General features: G+C 45.9%; 1 protein-coding gene and 1 non-coding gene across 2 annotated transcripts in view; one reads left to right on the top strand and one right to left on the bottom strand.

Annotated features, from left to right (window-relative positions):
• Nucleotides 1–22357, bottom strand: part of ANO2 (anoctamin 2) — a 328305-nt gene that overhangs the window by 59363 nt on the left and 246585 nt on the right. The window contains exons 17-18 of the mRNA XM_077759020.1: nt 18189–18263; nt 6963–7158 (exon numbers count right to left, since the gene is read on the bottom strand). Coding sequence (XP_077615146.1) covers nt 6963–7158; nt 18189–18263 — 271 coding nt within the window. The remainder of the gene's footprint in view (nt 1–6962; nt 7159–18188; nt 18264–22357) is intronic.
• TRNAK-UUU (transfer RNA lysine (anticodon UUU)) lies at nt 16647–16730 on the top strand. The gene has a single exon. It is a non-coding gene; the product is annotated as a tRNA-Lys (tRNA).

Genomic DNA, 22357 nt, shown 5'->3' with positions numbered 1-22357 from the left:
CACCGGTCCTGGTCTGCACACACCCACCCACGTCCGCACGCATTCTCGCTGTGGAGGTATGTTCCTGAGTGGGCTCGGTCTGCAGCGAAGCCCACTCCCCTTGTCTCAGGGCTTCGAGCCAACAAAGCCAGCACGTCCCCCTAACTCTGAAAACATACGTTGTCCACATTTGATGGAAAATTAGATCCATCCATGTATGTCCAAAATGCTCTTCTTTAAAGAATTTCTGATGTTCTGGCAGCCTTTGGTAGTGAGCTTCATCTCCTTTTTTTCCTTTCTTCCCTCTCTTTTCTCCTTAGTAGTGATACATTGGCTTTTTGAGAGTGTCTCTTAGACTTGGATTCAAAATTTTAGACTGACGCGCTTCAGTTCCTCAGAAAAAAAACTTTTAAAAAAAATTTAATAAAGTGTATGGGACCCCAAAGTTTGTGACTCTATGCAGGTGTCCTCATGCACGTGGACCTTGGAGGCAGGTGACAACGCGCTCAGAGCTTACTCCCTGCAAGTCTCCCTGCTCATCTCAGAGACCCCTACTACCTGACACTCACATGGGTCAGGGCCTTTTCAACCTCCTGGAGCCTCTCCTGTGCTTTTTGTTTTCTCCACACATCTACAATTTCCTGAGGAGCAAAGATATATTACCAGACAGTAGAGAGTCACAGTCTTAGCACTAAGGTATGACTCACCACCTCCCAGCCTATGACCTTGGGCCTGTTAGCTGTTTATCTCTGTGCCTCAGTCTTCTTCACAGCTCTAAAATGGGAGTGTTAAGACTCCCAATGCCCTAGGGGATTGTTTTGAGGATTAAATACACCGATAAACAGAAAGTGCTTAGAGCGGTGCTTGGCATGCTCTAACACACATTCATTCACACACGCCGCGGACCAGACGCTCCCAGGTCAAGTTCCTAAGCGCCTTCAGGCTTCCCAGAAGTAAAATTAAAGCAGTGACCAGCTCCCAGCTCTATGGTGAGGATTCTGTGGATGATGTATGACAATGTCCACTAGACAGACCTTGGCACATGGCAGGTGCTCCCAAAAGACCAGGCCCTTTCCCCCATCCCTCCTTTGGTTCCCTTCCTAGCCCCACCTCAGGGACTCCAGGGCATCCACAGTATTTAAACAACTTGCAAACACAGCCGTTTTCCTATGGCTTGGAGACTCTGACTCTGTACAACCATCCTTTGCACACCTGTAAGCTGTTCAACCCTGTAACTAGGAGAGGCTCACCACTCTGTGAGCCCCACACACAATCAGCACTGTGCATATAGTGCTTTTTTTTTTTAATTTTTAATACTTTATTTATTTCCGAAAGAGAGAGACAGCAGGAGCAGGGGAGGATCAGAGAGAGAGGGGAGACACAGAATCTGAAACAGGCTCCAGGCTCTGAGAGAGCTGTCAGCACAGAGCCCGATGCGGGGCTTGAACCCACGAACCATGAGATCATGACCTGAGCTGAAGTCAGCCACCTAACCAACTAAGCTACCCAGGCACCTCTGTGCATATAGTTTTGAAAGGGAGAGGAAGAGGACGTGGTGGTGGGAGAGCTAGAGATCGAGAATGATCCTGATAACAACAAGCTGCTGGCATCTTGGTTATTCAGGCTAGAAGCCTGCTGGAAGCCCTGCCTCCTCTCCTGGGCCGAGCCCGACCCCATGCCTACGTGAGTCACGAGAAGACCCTACAGGTTTCAGGAGCGCTGGACATCCTGGTCCCCATGTGTGGGCTCAGAAGCTCGCTGCCTCAAAGGCCCCATCTATCCCTGTGTCCCAGGGAGGAAGCTGCTGTGGTCTGCATGTCTGTGTGCCCCCAGAATTCAGATGTCAAAAACCTAATCCCCAGTGTGATGGTATTTGGACGTGGGGCCTTTGGGAGGTGCTCAGGCCATGAGGGGGGAGGGCCCTTGTAATGAGGCTCCAGAGGGGCCCCTAGTGCCTCCGCCATATGAAGACACAGGAAGAAGACCCCCAAGAGGACCCTTCCCCAACCCTGCTGGCATCCTAATCTCAGATGTCCAGCCTCCAGAGTATGAGAAACACACTTCTGCTGTTGATACCTCCTCCATAATATTCTGTGATAGCAGCTGGACAGGCTAGGGCCAGAGCATGCCTTGAGCTCATCTATGTGGTGACCCCTGTCACCTTGCCTCATACCCTGGCTTCCCATGACATCTGAGCCTGGTCTGATTTTCCTGGGAATCTGGGGTCCTGATGTCCTGCTTGGCTCTTGCTTGTTTCCCATCCCAGGAAGCAGAGCCTTTCCTATAACCACCATCCGGGATCCCTTCAGGAATGAACAGATCACAGGGGACCATCCTGTCCCACCCACTCATTGGGATCCTCATAAACCAATCACCGACGCTTGCTGAACTGGGCTATCCGCCTTGCAGAGTGGGCTCTGGCCACCAGGGCCCCAAGCTTCTTTGTTTGCCCCTAGCAACCCCATCCCACCGCGCAGGTCCCAGTTCAGTCCCTGCCCCGCCACTGCCATGCAGCCACCAGCTCACAGTGTGTCTCGCACCTGAGCCTGTGACCACTGCTGCGATGGTGGCCAGGGAGACAATTACTGTCTTTATCTACCACTGCTGAGCCAACTCTTAACACATTCTCGATTTTCTCACAAGTATTTGTGGCAACAATGGACCTCAGAGGGGCCTGATGTCTGGGCCTGTTGGGAGATACTCCCAGGAAATTGGTCTTCACCACCCAGCCTTGCAGGAAACACTTGGGAACTCGTTGAGGTTGTTTACACCAGCTGTTTGCACCTGGTGAGCAAGGCGGTAGTAGCAGCCTCTTTAGCAATCAGGAGATCTGAGGCAAGAAGCCAGACGGGTATTAAAGCCAGCGTGAGAATGGCACAGGAAGCCCCTAAGCCTGGCAAAATCGTCATTCCATTAGGTGGCCTTATTCACAGCTTTTTGTCCCTGTGCAGGCCTGGGGGACTCTGCAGCCATACCTCTGCCTGAAGGTGTACAGGTCACCCCTGCTGTGCACGGCCACCTCAGTGAGTGGGTTAGTGTGCACACTCTTTGCTATTAAGGACACTTTAAGTCTTCTAAGCTTTGTTTCATCTTTCAGTGACTGTCCCATCAAGACAACTTTACATTTACCTTATTTGTCTCAACGTTTCCACAAATCCTTTTGAAAGCAGAAAATAACAAACACATAAATGCTCGTGGTAGCTTCTACTGGGGCTTGCAGGATGCCCAGCCTATGGGCATTCCCCCTGCCAAAAATTTTTTGAATACATAAGCAGAGATTTATTTAACCAACAACTGCATCGGCAAACTCACAAGTCTACTGTGAGGCAGGCACTTGTAGGGGACATAAAAGGAAACATAAGACAGAGGAGCAGTTCTCCAAAGCTTTGTAGCCTGGCTGGGGCAAGCAGCAGTGACCCTTGCTATCCATGGAACGTCCACACACCTCTACACATCTTCCTACCACTTCACAATTAGGCTGCTTTCAGCCAGCATGCTGCGAGCAGAAGTGAGGGATGGCACTACCAGACTGGAGCATTTCACTGCCTCCACGGTGTCCATGTGGCCTCCATCAGTCTGGGTCCCTGAGCAGCTGTGTGAGGCAGAGCCCCCTGCCCTGCTGCACCAGACATGGAGCGTGAGCAAGAACAAGTAAACGACTTTGAATTATGCACCTGAGATTTTAAGATTGATTTATCACCCTGGCATAGTCTTGTCTACCCTAAGACTGGGAAACCCACACATAAGAGCCTCGAATACTAGTTTATATCTGACCCAAGGGCAAAAGGAAGCTGTCTGTGGGGGTTGATGGGAGTGGTGCTCCCCTACTGCAGACCAAGGAAAAAGTCTGAGAAAGACTGACTGGGTGGGGAGGTCACCAAGCTGGAGGCCCATATATAGAGGCTAAAGACAAGGGCATAGTCCTTAGGCTACAGTTGATGATCAGTGGACAGGAAGGAGGGAAATGATGAAGGAAAGATTAATAAAACTTGTTCCAGAAAAGCTCCCTATTTGCCCAATGCCACATATCTGGGGATGGGAGGGAAAAGAGTCAGGCCCAGAACTCAAAGGTTCCTTCCACTGGGCTCCAGAATTCAGTGTCCCTTCCTTTCAAAACACCTGTCTGAGCCCTTTGAGACCATCCAGTCTGAGGCAGATGAGAGCGGCACCTGGGATGAGGCCCATATGGGCTCCTGCATGGAGACCCAATACATCACTTCGGTCCAGTCAGGAAGAAAGGCACAGCAACAGAGCGCAAAAGGTATCTGCAATTCAGAGGGAGAATCTGAGTTTGAGCCTTAGTAAAATGAGGATATAATACTCTCCTTGCTGACTGCACACAGTTTTTGTGAGGATGAAATGGGATAACAGAACTCTTCTAAGTTGAAAGCTGCTTTATGAGTATCGCTATCACAAAGACCAAAAGGTACTTGCTAGGATTTCATCTCCTTTCCAGAGCACAGACTTCCTTACCTGCCACTAGTGTCACAGTGTGGGGGAGCCTGAACTTTTTGGGTGAGGGAGGTGTGGACAGTGTTTTACAGCCCAATGCAAAGAGGATTTGCCCCCACGTTGTACACAGGAGATGCTCACTAAATCCTTGTTAATGAGGTCCTGACTGTGGACCACACTCTATCTTCTAGCCCTACCACTCTCCAGAGCTGTGGAACACAAGCGGAACAAAGTAATGCAAATGGGCATGCAGGAAGACATTTCTGCACCATCGCCAATTTCCTGTTCCTCTCTTCCCTACTTCCTGCCCACACACTTGTTAATCTCCCTTCCCTTAGGCCTTCTTCCCTCTCTTCTCTGTGACATCCTATGTCCCTGCCAGGATAGTTCTGCAAACATACAGCTCCAATCGTGTTGCATTCTTAAAAAAATCCCCAGGGGCATGGGGTCAGAGCCACTGAAAGGGATGGGGGATGTTCCTTTCCACTCCTGATGCTTCCATGATGTGAAAGGAGTGTGCTTAGTTGTAATGCCCTACCTGTCTCTCCCACTTCATCCTTTCCCCTCTTGGGGGACAGAAACTTATTTCATTGGTCAGTCTGTAAGGTGACACTGGCATGTCTCATCTGGCCACCCCCTCTGCCCTTCCTCTGGGAAGCAAAGGATCTGTGCCTTGCCCCTCCATGTCCTAAGACTTGCCTGGCTTCCCTGCCCTCCGTTGCCAGCCACTGGGAGGGATGAATGTCTGTAATCTCATATTAGGAAGCCTAGCTGGCTCTCCTGCTAAGCTGCTTCCTCCCATGTAGCCTATTTTAGCTTTAAAAGTGAAATCCTGGCTTTTGCCTACATCTGCCTTTGCTTACTTTTAGTATATTCAATGATCAGGGCTGAAAGATGGGTACTTTTTATTGGATGACCCTCTGAACTCCGGCAAACACTTCCCATTGTCTATGAAAATCAGCAGGATCCTCAGCCTGGCATTCGAGGCTTCTATAGAAAAATCAGATCTGGGTCAACATTCTGGGCCCAGTTTCTCAATCATGCCCTGGACATGCTGCAGACCCTAGAGAAACCACCAGGCTGGGCTCTTCTTGCATCCTGGACATGCTTCGTGTTTTCTTTCTTCTGTACTCTGTGCTTTCTGCCCCCTCTGCTCTCCTGGCACCAAAGTTGTGCCAATTGTACAAGCCTAGCCCCCGTGCACACACCCCTGTGCTTTTTCTGACCCTGAGGGGTCTGATCTCTCCCTTCACTGCCAATTTCTCACTCTGTTTCCTCTGCTGTGAACCTCTTCTTCTTCTGCCCACTCCCCTCTCCCTCTGCACCTGCCTGTCTGAACACCACTTCTCTGTAAGCAATCCAACTTGATGCCCTTACCTCAGATGTGCTCCCCGCCAAACCCCTAGGATGCTCCCCCTAAGTGTTTCCATAGAATCTCACATACCACTAAACATCCTGAAGCAACATTCTCTGTTGACTTTTCTCAAGAAACCTATGAAGGAACATGGATAACACTTACAAATGTGCACATGCCTAAAGAGAGCAGAGACTCCATTCCAGATGGTACCTTGGCTATATCCACATGGAAACCAAAAGTCAATGCCCACTGTGAGTAGAGGCCAAGCCAGGGAAAGGCACTGAAAGAATTCCTTTAACTGGAATTAGTGAAACCTTTCTGGAATGTTCTGATCCTCCAGGGATCTCTTGAAGAGGGGGTTATCCTATCGAGTGTCTAGCTTTTAACTGGTCAGTGAATTAAAGATATCCAATCATTAATTCAATTTATCTGAGGTAAGTGAGAGCCTGACAGCCCCAGTCCCCAGATTCAACCAGGGAAAGAGGTGCATGCCTCCAGGCCACCCAGGATAAGTCCCATGAGGAAAGGGTCTCAGTTCTCAGCTCTCTCCTGTCTAATAAGCACAAATGCCAAAAAGTGGCGCTTAGGCAACAGCAGGTTGTGGCTCAAATGACACGTCTGAATACTGAGGCCACCGCATTTTTCTCACTGACTTGAAGCTTGGGAAGTCTGATATGCCTCTTTGAAGTCTGCTCAGTGCATGGGGAATGTGTGGATTTTCTGGCCTCAGCAATATGGGGATAGATAAGACCCTCCAGGGCTCAAATATCAAGAGCTTTCTTGACTCTGTAAACACTTCTGGGAAAATGAGGAAGGCTAAAACTCTGTAATTTGTAAGAGGAAGCATTGAACCTGTCTCCCTTCTAGGTTAGGCTAAAAGGAATAGGGCCCATGAATGATTCTTTGGGGACAGTAAGGCAATAAACTTGGGCTGGAAGATTACTGATTGAGAATGCCCCAAGGAAGATTTCTTGCTGAGGGGAGGCCCCTGGCAGGCCCTGCAAGTACGTAACTACTGCACTTCCTCTTTTTTCCCAACTGAAATGCACTGCACAAAGCATCTTGTCCCTGTTCTTTTTTCATTTTCAGTCACCACCACCAAACACCTTGCGTGTATTGACCTGACCTCGTTCAAGGGGGCCTAGGGCAGACATGGGATTTGATGATACAGTACCGATTTTGGTGAGCCATGTGGCCACGGCACCATAGATCTCATCCAGGATGAGGATGACCACGAGGTTGATGATGACCGCTGTGGCTGTCACTGTCACCCGGACATTGGAGCGTGTGGCCTTGTTCAGAGACAGGGCCGCTGCAGTTGTGATGCGGTACACGATGACCCCAAAGACAATGGAGAACGTCAGGGCAATCTGTTTGGGAGACAGGGAAAGTTAAGGCTCAGCAGACAAGTATTGGGCAGCTGTCATTTGCTCAGCCAACAGTCTTATTTGCTATACCGGGTCCTATTAATCTGGAGTCCACTAGTAGGCTGAAAGGGGGCGGCATACCCTCTGAACTCTTGTGCAAATTCTGAGGATGGGTGCACTGTCCATTTTTATGAAATGCCAAAAGGTCTCTAACACATACAAAATCCTAAGAATGAAAACGCTGGACGCAGAGGTGTGTACAACACACAAGGCATGATTTCTTTCATTAAGGGGTTTCCAGTTGACCATGGAGGCGAGCTGAACTCTTATTTAAACTACAGTGAATGCTACCTGAGAGGTACTGCATGCTCAGTGAAAGGGCTGAGGGTACAGAGGAACAAGCAGATCAGGGGGAATAATGGGAGGTAAACTGGATTCTCAGTGAAAGGAAACAGGGTGCCGTCTAAGGTGTCTGAGCTGAAAAACGGTGAGTCAGCTTCATGTGGTACATGTGGGAAGGCTGCCCATAGAAGAATAAAGGGAGATAAACCAGGCATGAGATTTGCAAACTCTCAGTCCTCAGGGTGAACAAAATATCACTCTAAGATTTCTCTACCAGGCAACTGTAATGGAGGACTCGGATTTCTCTTTTGGTGCAGAAATCTCCGGCTGTTAGGTTGAAAGGAAAGCTTACCAGTCGCTCGACCTCTAAGGGCCCCCCATTTCCTCTTTCTAGAACCTAAGAATAATAACTCACTCTCCCAGGCCAGGCCCTCTCCTCTCCCATCAGAGCCAGGGGAGGGCCATTTCCATGAAGTACAAGGATGTCAGGGGAAGAAAGCGCCCTGCGTAATCTCTTCGGGCAGAGGGAGGAGATCGAATGTCTTGGTGTGTAACCTGCTCAGAGCAAAACTCTAATTTGTGTCAGTCAAGTGCAGCCCTCTTAGAATTGTTTCTGCACAGGAGGTTGTTCAAGTAGTACTTCCTTTGGGGTCAGGGGATGGGGGCGTGTTGGCGCTGGCTGTGGAGAGCTACATGGAAACATGGGGAGGGAAAAGATTCCCTCTGAAAATACAAACCATCTTAGACAACATGTTCCCTTCCTAGAAAGGAGGGGAGGAGAAGGGGTTGAACCAAGGGGGCTCTGCCTCCAGCAATGCTTTGCAAACCATGCAGGATACTGGTGGGCGAATGGGGAATGGGTTGCAGATGTGTCAAGGTATGAATGCCTCCAGATCTCTGGGGGGAGCGTCCAGGGGTGCCGAAACCGGGGATGTGCTAGTGGCAGCCTCAGCTGTTTATTCCCGTGTGCTGTATAGATATTAGCATTTGCCCTGTGGGCCACAGTGTGAAAAAGGAGGCAGGCAGGATGGCAGCGTTCTCTGCGTAGAGGGTGTGTGCGCACACGTGCGTGTGTTGGGGTGGAGGAGAGGTTACATGGGAGGACACTGTGAGAGACCCTCTTCGGAGGCAAGAGGTGGGGGTGGGAACGGCAGGAGCCCCAGCCTACAGGACGACAGAGGAATGAGCACCATGTAAGTCGGAAAGGCTGGACATGACATCACGATTCTCCAACAATGTAGACATTTTCACTTCCTGTTCCTCTGGGACGGTCACTGCCAGACAGTAACGGCCTGGAAAACGTGGTGTGAGATTCTTTTCCCCCAAAATCACTTTTGCAGCGAAGGCTAGTGATGGAAGTATTGATGAGCTGGGGGAGGCCAGGGCATCAAAGAGTGAATGTGTGAGCGTTTTGGGGGGTGGGTCTGGGGGAATGACCGGGGGCAAACAGCAATGGCAAAAACATCCTTTTCTTTAGGGTCCTGGGGGTGGGGCATGCAGGAATGAGTGGGAAGGAGATCGGCTTCTATTCTTATCCAAGAGGCCCAGCTGCTAAACTGGGGAAGGAAGAAAACTCTTTATTGCTACCCAGAGTGTGATCCGTGGGCCTGCTGCATTGGCCGAGAGCTCGGTCAACTTGCAGAATCTCCAGCGCAGCTCCAGACCCACTGGCTCAGAATTCGCACTTGAACAAGATTCCTATCCAAGTTCTAGAGGCACTGCTCTACTCACTTAGGAGAGTCCCTTGTCCCACCCTCCTGTCCTCCTCGGCCCCACCTCCAGCACACCCCTCCCCAGCCCACTGGGGCTGTTCTGTGCTACCCTAGCTTCTCAGCTCCTGACTTTCCCTTCCACTACAGAAACCAGGTCTGGAGCTGTCCTTTAGAGTCCCCACAAGTTACATGGGAGTCCTCAAGCTAGATGAGCCTGGAGGACCCCAGCCCAGTCCATGAGCACTTTGTAGATGAGCAAACAGGCATGAAAAGTAAAGTGATTTGCTCAATGTCACAAGGCACAGACTACAACCCTAGTTTCCAGGATCCTGATAGGAGTTAAAGGATTTTAGCATTCAGAGGTCATCCACATCTAGCCTCTAATCTCATATAAGAGGAAACTGAGGCCCAAAAAGCAGGAGTGTGATCAGCCCAAGGTCTGGACGCCCTGGCAAAGCTGGGATGCTAACAGTGGTGCCGTCTCCATTTTGTTATTCAGTGCACGTCTTCATGAGCACTCATCCTTACAACAGTCATGTAAAATATGCCTTTTGGGGATGCCATTTACTAACTGTCCAGGATTTGAACCCTGCTCTGTGGCTTCCACGTCTACAATCCCATCCTATCCTGATGTTAGAAGGCAGGTCCTCTATTACTAAATCCAGCGCTATTTTCACCACTGTGGCTGTAGTGTTGATTTTGTTTGGTAAATTCAGGAAATATGTGCTGGGGATATTTCATGTTTGTGATCAGTCTCCCCCTCAAATAGGTCAAAAGTGGGGACTGGTCTTGTACTGCATTTTGTGCCTCATGCCCTTTCACAGTGGTGCCTCGCTGCACAATTCATTTGGTAAAGATATGCTGGTCCCTGACTCTAGGACCCTAGCTCCCCAGCACATGGGAACACTACCATGGTCTCCATTGCTTTTGGTGTTCTGGTCCCATAGCTTTACTTGTGGACACAGCCAAAATGCAATGGAAGTCAGGCTATGGACTCCAGAGTCCTATTTAATGCTATGAGAGACAGGAAGGAGAGAAGGTCTGGTCCCCACACTCCAGGTCTTGCATCCTGCATCATGGTGGAGTAAACCACTGCACATGTACAAGGATGAGTCTAGTAGCAGCTGGACAGAGTACAAGCTCAGTTCATGAGCTTCATATGCGCCGAGCGGAGCAGAGGGGGATTAGTCAGAGAAAATCCCGCGGAAGTAGCTTTGGGACGGTTTCCTAGGAGAAAGGCTTGGAGAAAAGAAAAAAGAAAAAAAAGAGCAAGCAGAAACAGACAAGTCAGAAGCAATCTGGGCTAAACCAGTGGGAGAATAGCCAGTCTGAGGCAGAACACATAATAGTAGCTCAATTTTAAAACACACACACAGTATCGATTTTATCATTGATGTAATAGGTTGTTCCTGGAAACTTATTAATCTGATTAATTACCTTGCTTTCTCATTCAGTCATTCATAAAATATGTCTTGAGTACCTTCTATTTGCCAGTCACCACTCTAAGTGTCAGGGATATAGCAGTGAACAGACTGCAAGGAGGGCCTGCCCTCGTGGCACTGACCTTCTAGTGGGGAAAGACAGACAACAAACTACTAAGTTACATCAAATAGATAGTATATCTATTTGTTATAACTACTATAAGAATAGGCAAAACAAGAGTACAGGGATAGGTTGTAATTTACAACAGGGCGCTTAGGAAAGGCATAGATGAGGAGGTGATATTTCAGTAAGTACCTAAAGAGGGAAATCAGAGGGAAGGGGCTGTCAGGCAGCGGGTGGCCAAAGGAGAATAAAAGGGAGAGGTGGGTGTGGAGAGGAGGAGGGTCAGTCCTATGGCACAAGAATGCTGGCTTCTACATCTCAGGAAATGCAGGGCCTAAGAGAGTTTTGAGCAGAGGAGTGACACGACTTGATATAGATTTTAAAAAGATCAGTAAGCTGATGATTTTTTTAAGTAGACTCTCCACCCACTGTGGGGCTTGAACCCGTGACCCTGAGATCAAGAGTCACATGCTGTATCAGTTGAGGCAGCCAGGAACCTCAGTAGTCTGATGACCTGTAGAGGCCACCACAATAAGGCAGGTGACGGAGGAGGGTTTCTGATGGCTGGTCCCCAACACACAAGTGGAAGTAAATGACTGCCTGGGGCATGTAAGGAAAGCTCAGGCACCTAGCTCTAGAGCTAGGACACTCTCTGATAATCCCCTCCCACATAAAAAGAAAACAAAGGAGGTTTAATTCAAAAAGGAAAAACACTGTTGTAGCTCTACACATTGGGTTGGAGAAAAAGAAAATTCACCTTGGCCCACATTGGCCACCATCACAGCTGGGGAAGAGGAACACAGTACCGGGGTGCTGTTTTGCTCTCACCATCCCACGAAAAATATCCCCAGCTGATCTGGCAGACTGGCATCCCTAAAACCCTCCCCAAGGCCATGGTTCTGGCCTCTTCTGCCAAGGTTTAGTCACAGGGGGTGGAGGAGGGAAGGATGTTCAGTACTCACGTACGTGGTAGTGTGTACCTTTGGCTTTATCCTAATTATATAACCAAACCCCACTTTTATAGAAACACTGGCCCGACCCCTTTAAGTGCCACTCCACACCTTGTTCTAGGGCAGGCCAAGCCCTTTTCTTTAGAAGACAGAGGGTTGTTTTCTTTTTTTCTTTTCAATGAAAAAAATGAGGAAAAGTTATCATAAAATAAAGATTTTTAAAAATCTAATAGGTAGGAGACTATGTAACTTATTGTCCAACCTGGAACACCTTTGAAAATAAGGAGGCCATTGATTTTTCTTTCTGTCAACCCGAGCATGCCTGACTATAAAGGGGTGATCTTTTTTTTTTTAAATGTTTTATTTATTTCTAGGAGAGAGAGAGAGACAGCGTGAGCAGGGGAGGGTCAGAGAGAGAGGGAGTCACAGACTGAAACAGGCTCTAGGCTCTGAGCTGGCAGTCAGCACAGAGCTCGACGCGGGGCCTGAACCCACAAACTGTGAGATCATGACCGAAGCGAAAGTCGGACGCTTAACCAACTAAGCCACCCAGGTGCCCCAAGGGGTGATCTTTAAAGGGGTCCCGCTCTATCCCTATCACTCTCTTCCTAGCTTCTGTTCACATGGTCCAGTTCAGAGCACTGGCTGATGACAGGTGGGGGACCCGAGGCATAGAGAGAGACACAGCAAATAGTTCTCAGTTCCTATACAGAATCTCCCATTTGTATTGAGATGTGGAGTCAGGTGGGGTTGGGGAAAGGGAAGATCAAAGATATAATTATATATTACTTCTGAACAACACACAAAAAATTCCACACCAGTGAGGAGGCCTTCGTGGAATAAAAAAAAAAAAAAAAAGAGAGAACTTTGGGGAGATGACCCACCTTTGAGCCAGTTTTCAGTACAGGCAAACCTCAAGAGTGTTGCAGGTTCAGTGCTAGACCACCACAATAAAGCAAGTTACCATGATGAAGAAAGTCAAATGAATGTTTTGGTTTCCCAGTGCATATAAAAGTTATGTTTGCACTACACTGTAGTCTATTAAGTGTGCAGTAGCATTATGTCTGAAAACACCCATCATACATCCTTTAATTAAAAAATACTGCTAAAAAATGCTAACCACCACCATCTGAGTTTTCAGCCAGTTGTAATCACTGATCACAGATCACCATAACAAATGTAATGATAATGAAAACGTTTGAAATAATGCAAGAATTACCAAACTATGACACAGAGACCAGAAGTGAACAAATGCTTTGGGGAAATGGTACCAACAGATTTGCTCAGAACAGGGTGGCCGTAAACCTTCAGTATGTAAAAAATCTAACACCCACAAAGTGCAATAAAGCACAATTACATGAAGGTATGCCTGTATTTGTCCTTGGTGGTGTGGTAACCTATTTGTTGTTGACAGCAATGTGACAATACCGGTTCCTCTCTCAGACAGTAGACAAACTTCTATTTTCACCGCTCCCCTTGCCTGACCAATCACTGGCATCTGACATAATTGATCGCCCTCCCGTTGCAATACTTTCTTGGCTTCCACGACTCCCTACAATCCTCTGGCTGTTACTTTTAATCTTGTTTTTTGGATCCTCCTCATGTTCCCAAACTTGAACATGGCAGTGTCTTGGGCCTCAACCCTTGGACTTTCCTCTATCGACCCTCACCCTCCTGGTGATCTCATACAACTTCATGGCTGTAAATACCACCTATACCATCTGATTAGGTTTCCTCTGAACTGCAAATTTATTTCCATCATGAAGGCAACTCCAGAATTCCTCCCTATCCCTATCCTGGAGTAAGGGATAACTCCAGCTTCTTTGATTGCTCAGGACAATCAAAGTCTGCCTGGACTTTCCTCTGTTCTGTATCCTATGATGAAATTCTTTTGGATCCACCTTTTCTCCAAGTATAAGCAGTGCCACTTGCATGGCTCTGATTTCTTGGCTTTCTATTTTTTTCCCACTGGTCTAATTAAATCCTGGCAACAATACACACTGTCATATTTACTACTGCTTTATAGTAAATGTTCATTTGGTAGAGCAGCATAGCCATCTTTTCTCCTCTTCAAGCCTGTCTTGACCCTTCTTAGCCTCTGTGCTTCCATATAAATTGTCAGGGAGAAAATAAAAAGACCTATCAATGTTATTGTTCCATTAGTGCCCACCCAACTTATATGTTATTATTACTGCATACACTGTAATTCTACCTTATGTTTAATCCTATGAGACATCATCATTATTGTTTTCACAGTCAAGGTATGCATAGGCTTTCCCATGTATTTACCACTTTGTTCTTCATTCCTTCTTAAAACTATGGTTCTCCATATGGGACACATCTGAAGTACATTCTTAGGATTACTTTTAGTGAAAGATTCAGCTGCTGGCAAACCTCAGTTTTTGTTTCACTATAAACATCTTTGTTTTATTCTAATATTTCTACATTATATTTTTCCTGGGTATAGAATTCTGGATTATCAAGTGTTTTCTTTTCAGCATGGGAAGACAGAACGTCACAGTATTCTGACTTCCAACTGCTATGTGAAATTAATGGCCAATTGAACAGTCTCTTCATTGAAGGTAATTTGTCTTTTGATTTCTGAACACATTTGAGAGTTTTCTTGTGTCTTATATATTCTATGATTTCACTGTGATGAATATAAATGTAGATTTCTTTTTATTTTTCCTATTAGAATTTCATTGGGATTTTTCAATCTCCAAATTGGAATTCTGTTAGTAGAATTAGCCAATTAGGAAACCATTGGCTAGTGTATCTGATTCATTACTATTCTCACCTCTTTTTCCAGTAGTGCAATTAAATACATGTAAAATCTTCTCAGTCTGTTTTCAAACCCATTAATTTCCCAATCTTTTGTCGCCCTTTGCTGTGTTATGGACAATTTTTTCTAACCTGTACTGTAGTTCACAAATTATCTCTTTAGCTATGTCTAATTTGTTGTTAACCCCATCCATGGTGTGTATGTATATGTAATATTATGTTTATGTCTATATATTCATGTTCATATTCATATCACATACATTATTAAATTATATATTCATATTCATCAATATATATTCATTTCTAAAAGACTTATTGGCTGGTTTTCAAATCCTTAGGTCATTTTTAAAAAAATTTTTTTAAATGTTTTATTTATTTCTAGGAGAGAGACAGCGCGAGCAGGGGAGGGCCAGAGAGAGAGGGAGACACAGAATCTGAAGCAGGCTCCAGGCTCTGAGCTGGCAGTCAGCACAGAGCCCGATGCGGGGCTCAAACCCACGAACCGTGAGATCATGACCTAAGCAAAAGTCGGACGCTCAACCGACTAAGCCACCCAGGCGCCCCTTTAGGTCATTTTTAAAAGTTTCTTATTTTTTGCAGGTACTGCAAACTGGAGGTCTTAACTTGTGACTTATATTTCCAATACCTTTAGTCTTTGCTATCTATCCCCACTGGTTTCCTTTTTAGAGTGCTTTAGCTTCTTATACAATTATTTTTAACTGTATTCTCTTCTTTGTCCTGGAAAAAAATCTTTTGTGGGATTTTTTGAGGAGTGGTGTAAATATACCTTCCTACAGAGAGAATTTGAGTTGGCTTCTGCTGGGCACCTGGAATTGCTACATGTCCTGGACCAAGTTCACAGCCCAAGGTTCCCCGGTCCCCTCAAGTGACAGACTGTGCTTTAAGCCCACAATGGAGATCATCATGACCACTTTTTAGAGACAAGGTTTTGTTTCCCTTTTTCTCCCTGTTCTACTTAGAACCAGAACAGTATTCTCTACAGTTCCATGAGTGGGGAGGGGGTGGGTTTAGTTCTATTTCACCTTTATTCTGAGAGTGTGGTTTTTTGTGGTGTTCCAATTTAACTTGGTGAGAACTTCCTGTTAGCATCTCCACTTTGAGTGAGCCATACCCTCTGATTTCCATCCCCCTTGCCCCATAAAACCACCAAAACCAAAGCCTAAGTTTGTTTAGAGGGAAAATGTCCTCAAAGTAAAAGCAGTACTAATGCCCAGGTATTTGTCTCTTGGTTCTCAGTTTCCCTTAGGTGAATCCATATTAGGAATAGCCCAGTATTGGGGTGTCTGAGTGGCTCAGTTGGTTAAGCATCTAACTTTGTTCAGGTCATGATCTCATGGTTGACAAATTCCAACCCCATATTGTGCTCTGTGCTGATAGCTCAGGGCCTGGATGGAGCCTGCTTCAGATTCTGTGTCTCTGTCTCTCTCTGCCCCTCCCTGGCTCACAGGGTCACTCACTCTCTCTCTCAAAAAAATAAATGAACATTAAAATATTTTAAAAAAAGAATCACTTAGTATTCTTTACTAACCTGTCAGAACCTCTACTTTTTTTAATTAAAAAAAATTTTTTTAATGTTTTATTTATTTCTGAGAGAGAGGGAGAGACGGCGTGAGCAGGGGAGGGTCAGAGAGAGAGAGAAATACAGAATCTGAAACAGGCTCCAGGCTCTGAACTAGCTGACAGCAGAGAGCCCGACACAGGGCTTGAACCCACGAACCGTGACGTGAGATCATGACCTGAGCCGAAGTCGAACACTCAACCGACTGAACCACCCAGGCGCCCCCAGACCCTCTGCTTTTAAGGAGAATGAAAAACACATTCATACAGTGTTTTTTGTTATTTTCAGCAAGATGAAGTGCTACTAATATCCTAACCTACCACTGCTGGAGACAGGAGTCTATTTTACTTATCAGTTTTCTTATTTATGTATGTATTTGTCATCTGTAAGCTCCTTAAAGGAGGGATTATTTTATTTTCTCCTCCAACACCAGTGCCTAAGAACAGTGTCAAGCACATAGATGGCACACATTAAATATATTTTTAATAATGTTTCATAAAGATATTATTTTAAGTAATCTCTACACCCAATGTAGGGCTCGAACTCACAACCCCAAGATCAAGAGTTGCACACTCCAGGGGCGCCTGGGTGGCTTAGTCGGTTGAGCGTCTGACTTTTGCTTAGGTCATGATCTCATGGTCGTGAGTTCGAGCCCCACGTCGGGCTCTGTGCTGACTGCCAGTTCAGAGCCTGGAGCCTGTTTCAGAGTCTATGTCTCCCTCTATCTCTGACCCTCCCCTGCTTCACACTGTCTTTCTCTCTCTCTCTCCTAGAAATGAATAAAAACATTAAAAAAAGTTAAAAAAAAAAAAAAAGAGTCACACACTCCACCAATTAATTGAGCTAGCCAGGTGCCTCCCCCACCTGCCCCATTAAATATTTCTTGAATGAATGAATAAACTCAGTGATGTATATTGTGGGAGGCTTTTAAATGCTAAATTAAACTTTATATCATTCCAGCATAACACCCTGAAATTCACCACAAATTCTTTAATAAATTCTACATGCCTTGTTCTTGTTAAGCAATGAGAAGGTAACAAATACAGACGTCTAAGTTATGGCAAGGCACCCACCATCTCTATACTTCATCTGTGAAATGAGGAGTGGAAATATATGGTGCCTAGGATCCCTTCTCTTTTTCAAATACTGAGATTAAGACATGTCTCCTGTCCCCAGTGATCACAGTGGCCACAATAATGGTAATAATAACCTCAGATCAGGGTCAGAGTTACCTCTGGCTAGTGGGTCCAGAAAATAATTGTGATTTCAGTTCCGGAATAAGGAATCCCTCCCCAAACCCACAACTCTCTTTGTAAAATGCAGATTCCAGTCTTGAACACTAGAAGAAATGTACCCATAAAGAGGGGGCAGGTGTCTCAGTGAGCCAAGCTCAGCCCTCTGAGCTTTACCTTCCTGAGGTCTTCTTACTCCACTCACTGTTGCCTCACCCATCCTGGCTCCCAAGAATGACCTGCTGCCACTTTTCTGATCTGACTTGAGCCTGAATCACAGACCTACTCCTTATCTTTGTTGACATAGAGACCATCTGCATCTTCTGAAAAGGTTTTTCCAAACTCTAAGGGAAAACATAGGGAAGTAGACATGGCAACTCTAGGGAGGTAAAAGAATCAGGCTTGTGGAGCCAAAGCTGGCTGTCTTCTGTGGTTTCTAGGCTCTGTTCTCTCCCACGAACCATCAGGGAGAGCCAGCCCACAGCTCAAACAGGCTGCCACAATTCTGCAGTCATCTTACCTAGATTACTTCTTCCAAGGTCTTGGTCTATCTCAATGCAGAAGGCACTACCCTCAAAACCCACCCCTGGAAGTTCCAATTTCAAACACCTGTGCTCAAGGCTGGGAAGACAGAGCCCCCTATGTAGCCACTGAAGGCCACTGACCTCCATCCCAGGTCCAAGGGAATCAATCACCTTTCCCTCTTGAGATGGCGGATACCAGCAGTGGCCTCACTATCAGGTAAGATCCTCCCCATTTAGACAGGACTGAGGCTTCATCTTTATTAGCTCCTCGTTATCCCTACAGCATACTAGAATAACCCACTCATACCATTTGCTCTACAGGATCTACATGCATAAATCATAGGCAGGTGTTCCATCAAGGAAATTACCATGAACAAGATGGAGGCAAAGTTCATCAAGTAACCGGGGAAACGATCTTTCCAGTTCAGCTTATCTTCATCATCCTGTGGAAACAGGAGAGTACAAACAATCAGAAGGCACAAACAGCTATATCAATTTTCTCTCAAATTTGCACCAATTTGCATATCCTTCATCATTCATTACTCTAGATAGGTGTTTTCTTAGTCTCTGATACCCACAAAAGCTCTCCTAATTCTATGATCTCTACCTAGCTTGGAAAAACCAAGGTGAAATGAAGACAAGATTTGATCTTGCATCAAACTGAGCTGACGTTTTAGTTATCAGCTGTGTGCTCTCAGACTTGGGTCTTGACATTTCTGACTCACTATTTCATCTTCTGTAAAATGGGCACAGTCACGACACCCATTCTGTCTATGGCACAGGATGGTTTTATTTGCTTTGTTTCATTTTAATGAAAAATATGTGAATGTAATAAAGCAATGGACAGATGACAGACAGAACTCGACCCATAGAGCAGCATCCCCAAATAAATCATTCATTAAATAAAACATCAACCATTCACCATAGATCCTAGTAAGTGTACAAATTACCCACAACTACTGTTCTTCAAAGAACCTGTATATGTGATCATTTGCTTCCTCTGAAATGACTGTGTTCTCTCTTGGTAGCAAAAGCAAACTTTTTGAGGCAAAGGTTAGGCTGATGCCTTGCAGTCAGTCTGTCTGCGAAACCCACCTTTTCCCCTCAGACTGAATGGGTCCAGTTCACCCAGACCACTCTCATGGGACCACCATGCCATCGATCAGTCTGTCCCCCTTGGGCAAACTCTAGGGCCCCGCATTGGCAGGGCGATACCAATGAGTATGGATGGCAGACATCTCTGTCGATTAGCTGCCACTTAACTTCTGCCCAGGCACTTGACTCCTCTGAGCTGCCATTCTATAAAATTAGAATTGGTGGTGTCCTGCCTACTACCAAGGCTGTGGGGAAGACCCTCTGAAGCCACATTGGTGAAGATGTCCTAGAACAGCAAAGCACTCCATGTTGGCGAGGCAGGAATCCCCCTGTGTCTCTGCAACATGTTTGAGTCAAACTCAGCAAGTGAACGGTCCCAGTCTCCTGCTCTATTTTCTCCTCCCTCCTGCCCCTTATTTCAGAACACACCTGCTTTGGCTCTAGCAACAGTGCCATCTAGCCTGTGAGAGCTTGTACTGTAGGCTAAGGGCCCTCCTGGCCTAAAGACCTTCTTTCTAAAACTGAGTAGGCACCCACTGTGTGCAGATCCTGGTGCCAGGCATGGTGGGAAGACAGAAGAAACGGTATATGATCACTGTCCTGGGAGTGATCTAATGACACAGAAGGGATACCCACACCAAAAAGCTTCAGGAATCGCTTGCCATTTGGGAGAGAGGGTTATCTGAGGGAGTGAGGCTGTGGGCAACTTGAGAAAGGAACAGTGTATGTCTTTCTCACTGCACATCAGAACTGAGCACAGGGCTGAGCTGGCTCAATAAATGGGGGTGGAAGTGAGGGTTAGAGCAGAAGCCATTCAGTGATTAGCCCAGTCATTCCCAGATGACATAGTAAGTGATACTCATCTTTCAGAGATGGCATGATACAAACCAGGCTCTAGACGCCAGGCCCAGGAGACTTTCCATTACACAATGAGAACAGGTAACTAACTATATAGGTTGTGACCATTCTAAACAGATGGGGGCATATAAACTTATTCCTATTAGGACTGTAATAAGACTTGTTCATATTCTCAATTAGGCCAACATTAAGAGGGAGTAGCATTCCTTTACTTTTCTCCTTCGGTGTTAATTCTTAGTTTCACTCGTACCAGTGATATTTTACTTTGAGATTGTGCTACAGAAAACTGAAGATGAGTGGCGGATAATAACACTCAATAGAGATTCTGAATGGAAATATGGTGGAGAGTGGTGGGCTCTTCCTGAGGCCCCTTCAGTGCAGGGAAGGTTTTGATAATTCTCTCTTTTCCTGCTCTCTGGCCTAGAGGTAAGAAGTTCTGCCTTAAACCCCAGCAAACCAGGGGTGTTCTGAAATATCAGTGGTGATCAAGAAAAATTCTAGTGATATGTTCCCTTGGGACCAGTTCCTCCCCAGTGGGGTTCCTCAGCAAGGAGCGGGGCAAGGAGAGGTAGGTAAACTTATGCTTGGTCTATGATATGAGGGGAAGGACTGAGAAAAATCAGTCAATGATGGTGGAAGGACACTCAGAGTGGCCCTCAGGGCACAGCTGGGCAGTTCTGGAATAGCAGAAAGGGAAATACAAGTCAAGGAGCAGGAAATGTGGCTAAGGTGAAATGGGCTCAAAGAAAATACAATTGTAGGGAATGAAGAATAAACCCGTGGACAAAGTCAGGCATCTGAGATAGTTTTGGCCAAGGTTTCCTGCCAGGTGGCTATCCACGTTCTTCAGGCCAAAGATCAAAGGGGATTAAGATGTCTGTGGACCAGCCTCCACCCAGTAGTGACAACTCTGGTCCTGGAAAATGAATTTTGGTTCAGTTTCATTCAACAAACACAGTCTGAGCACTCTGGAGGGCCGTGCTCTGGGCTGGGTACCTGAGGACACAGAGGGGAGAAGGATCCTCCCTGCCCGGAAGGAGCTCAGAGACCACCAAGGAAACAAGGCAAAGGACTTTGGGGCTAATCCTAGTAAGGAATCTGGTATTACTATTTTGCATAAAAATGAGACATAAAGCAATTGAATTGGGTATCTTCTCCATGCAGCTATTAGAAAGAAAAATACTCATTTTGATATATATGTTCTGGTGTTTGTTGACAAGTCACCTCCTCTCATGTGTACACTGATGAGCCCTTTTTTCTGTGAAAGTCACAGCCTCCAACATAGATACAGTTCTCGTACATTCAACAACTATTCAAACACAAGAGCCCAGAAAAAGATTGCAGGTTGCCCCCAAAGTTACTAGTAAAAATGACAGTGAGTAAAGCAGCCTCTATATATAATAACTAGAAACCAACTACAACTCACCACTCAGTGGCACATTAAAGAGGTGAAGATTCATGGCAAAATGCCATTAATTTAAATGCTGTACACAGAAAAGCCCCATTACCAGAATATGGGATAAGAAAAAGAGAAGTAGGCTTAGAACCTGAACACCTGAGTTTAACTCTTGGCTCTAATATTTACTAGTCAAGATTCCTTGGTAAATTCCTAGAACCTCAGTATTGTCATCTATAAAGTAATTATATTCTTTGTTTGTAAAATATAGTGATATAGTAATATCACACCAAATTATCATATATCTTAGATTGATTAGCCAGCCTATGGAGAGGGCCAAACCAGTGCACCCACACAAAGCGGTGAGAACTCTCAGTACCTCCCTCTTCTTTTTTTAAAATAGTTTATTGTCAGGTTGGTTTCCATATAACACCCAGTGCTCATCCCCACAAGTGCCCTCCTCCATGCCCATGACCCCCCTTCCCCTCTCCCCCCCATCAGTCCTCAGTTTGTTCTTGGCATTTAAGAGTCTCTCATGGTTTGCCTCCCTCCCTCCCTCCCTCTCCCCCACTATTTTTTTTAACAATGGAGATGACAACACTTGTCCCACCCAAGTGGCAGAAGCATTGTGCAGATCAGGAGTGAATGCCTTATGAGAGCTTTGTAAGCCAAGCTGTAAGGCGGTGGCATACAAAAGTAAGATCTCATCAACTTCATGGTAATATCAAAGGTATCAAAGGATTAGGAAGCACTTAGCTAATGTGCCTATTGTTAGGATAGGAGCCTAACTGTCGTCTGGTGTGTTTTTTGTCTCTGCTGTCTTGGGTCTTTGTCCCTGGGTTGTGGCTCCCACTTCCAAGTCTCCAATCAGCAAACAGTGCTGCAGCGATATTCACTTGAAACCAACAAGGTACCCTTTCAGCAGACTGAGTAGTTAGAAAGGAGAGCACGGACAGTGTAGCAGGTGAGAATACTATTTAAACAAAATCCTTGGAGAGCAGCTTTGAAAAGCGGCCAATCATCCCTGAATTGTTTTTTTTTCATTTTTAATTAAAGTATAATTTGCATAGAGCAAAATTCATCTTACTAGTGTGCAGCTCCATGAGTTGTGATAAACATATACCTCCATGTAGCCAAAGCCACAATCAGGACAAGGAATAATTATAATTCACTCAATATTCTCAATAT

Source organism: Crocuta crocuta, unplaced genomic scaffold, assembly GCF_008692635.1.
Source record: "Crocuta crocuta isolate KB4526 unplaced genomic scaffold, BGI_CrCroc_1.0 scaffold72, whole genome shotgun sequence".
Classification (NCBI taxonomy): Eukaryota; Metazoa; Chordata; class Mammalia; order Carnivora; family Hyaenidae; genus Crocuta; species Crocuta crocuta.
The sequence above is the reverse complement of the archived record's forward strand: the minus strand, read 5'-3'. Positions and strand labels throughout refer to the sequence as shown.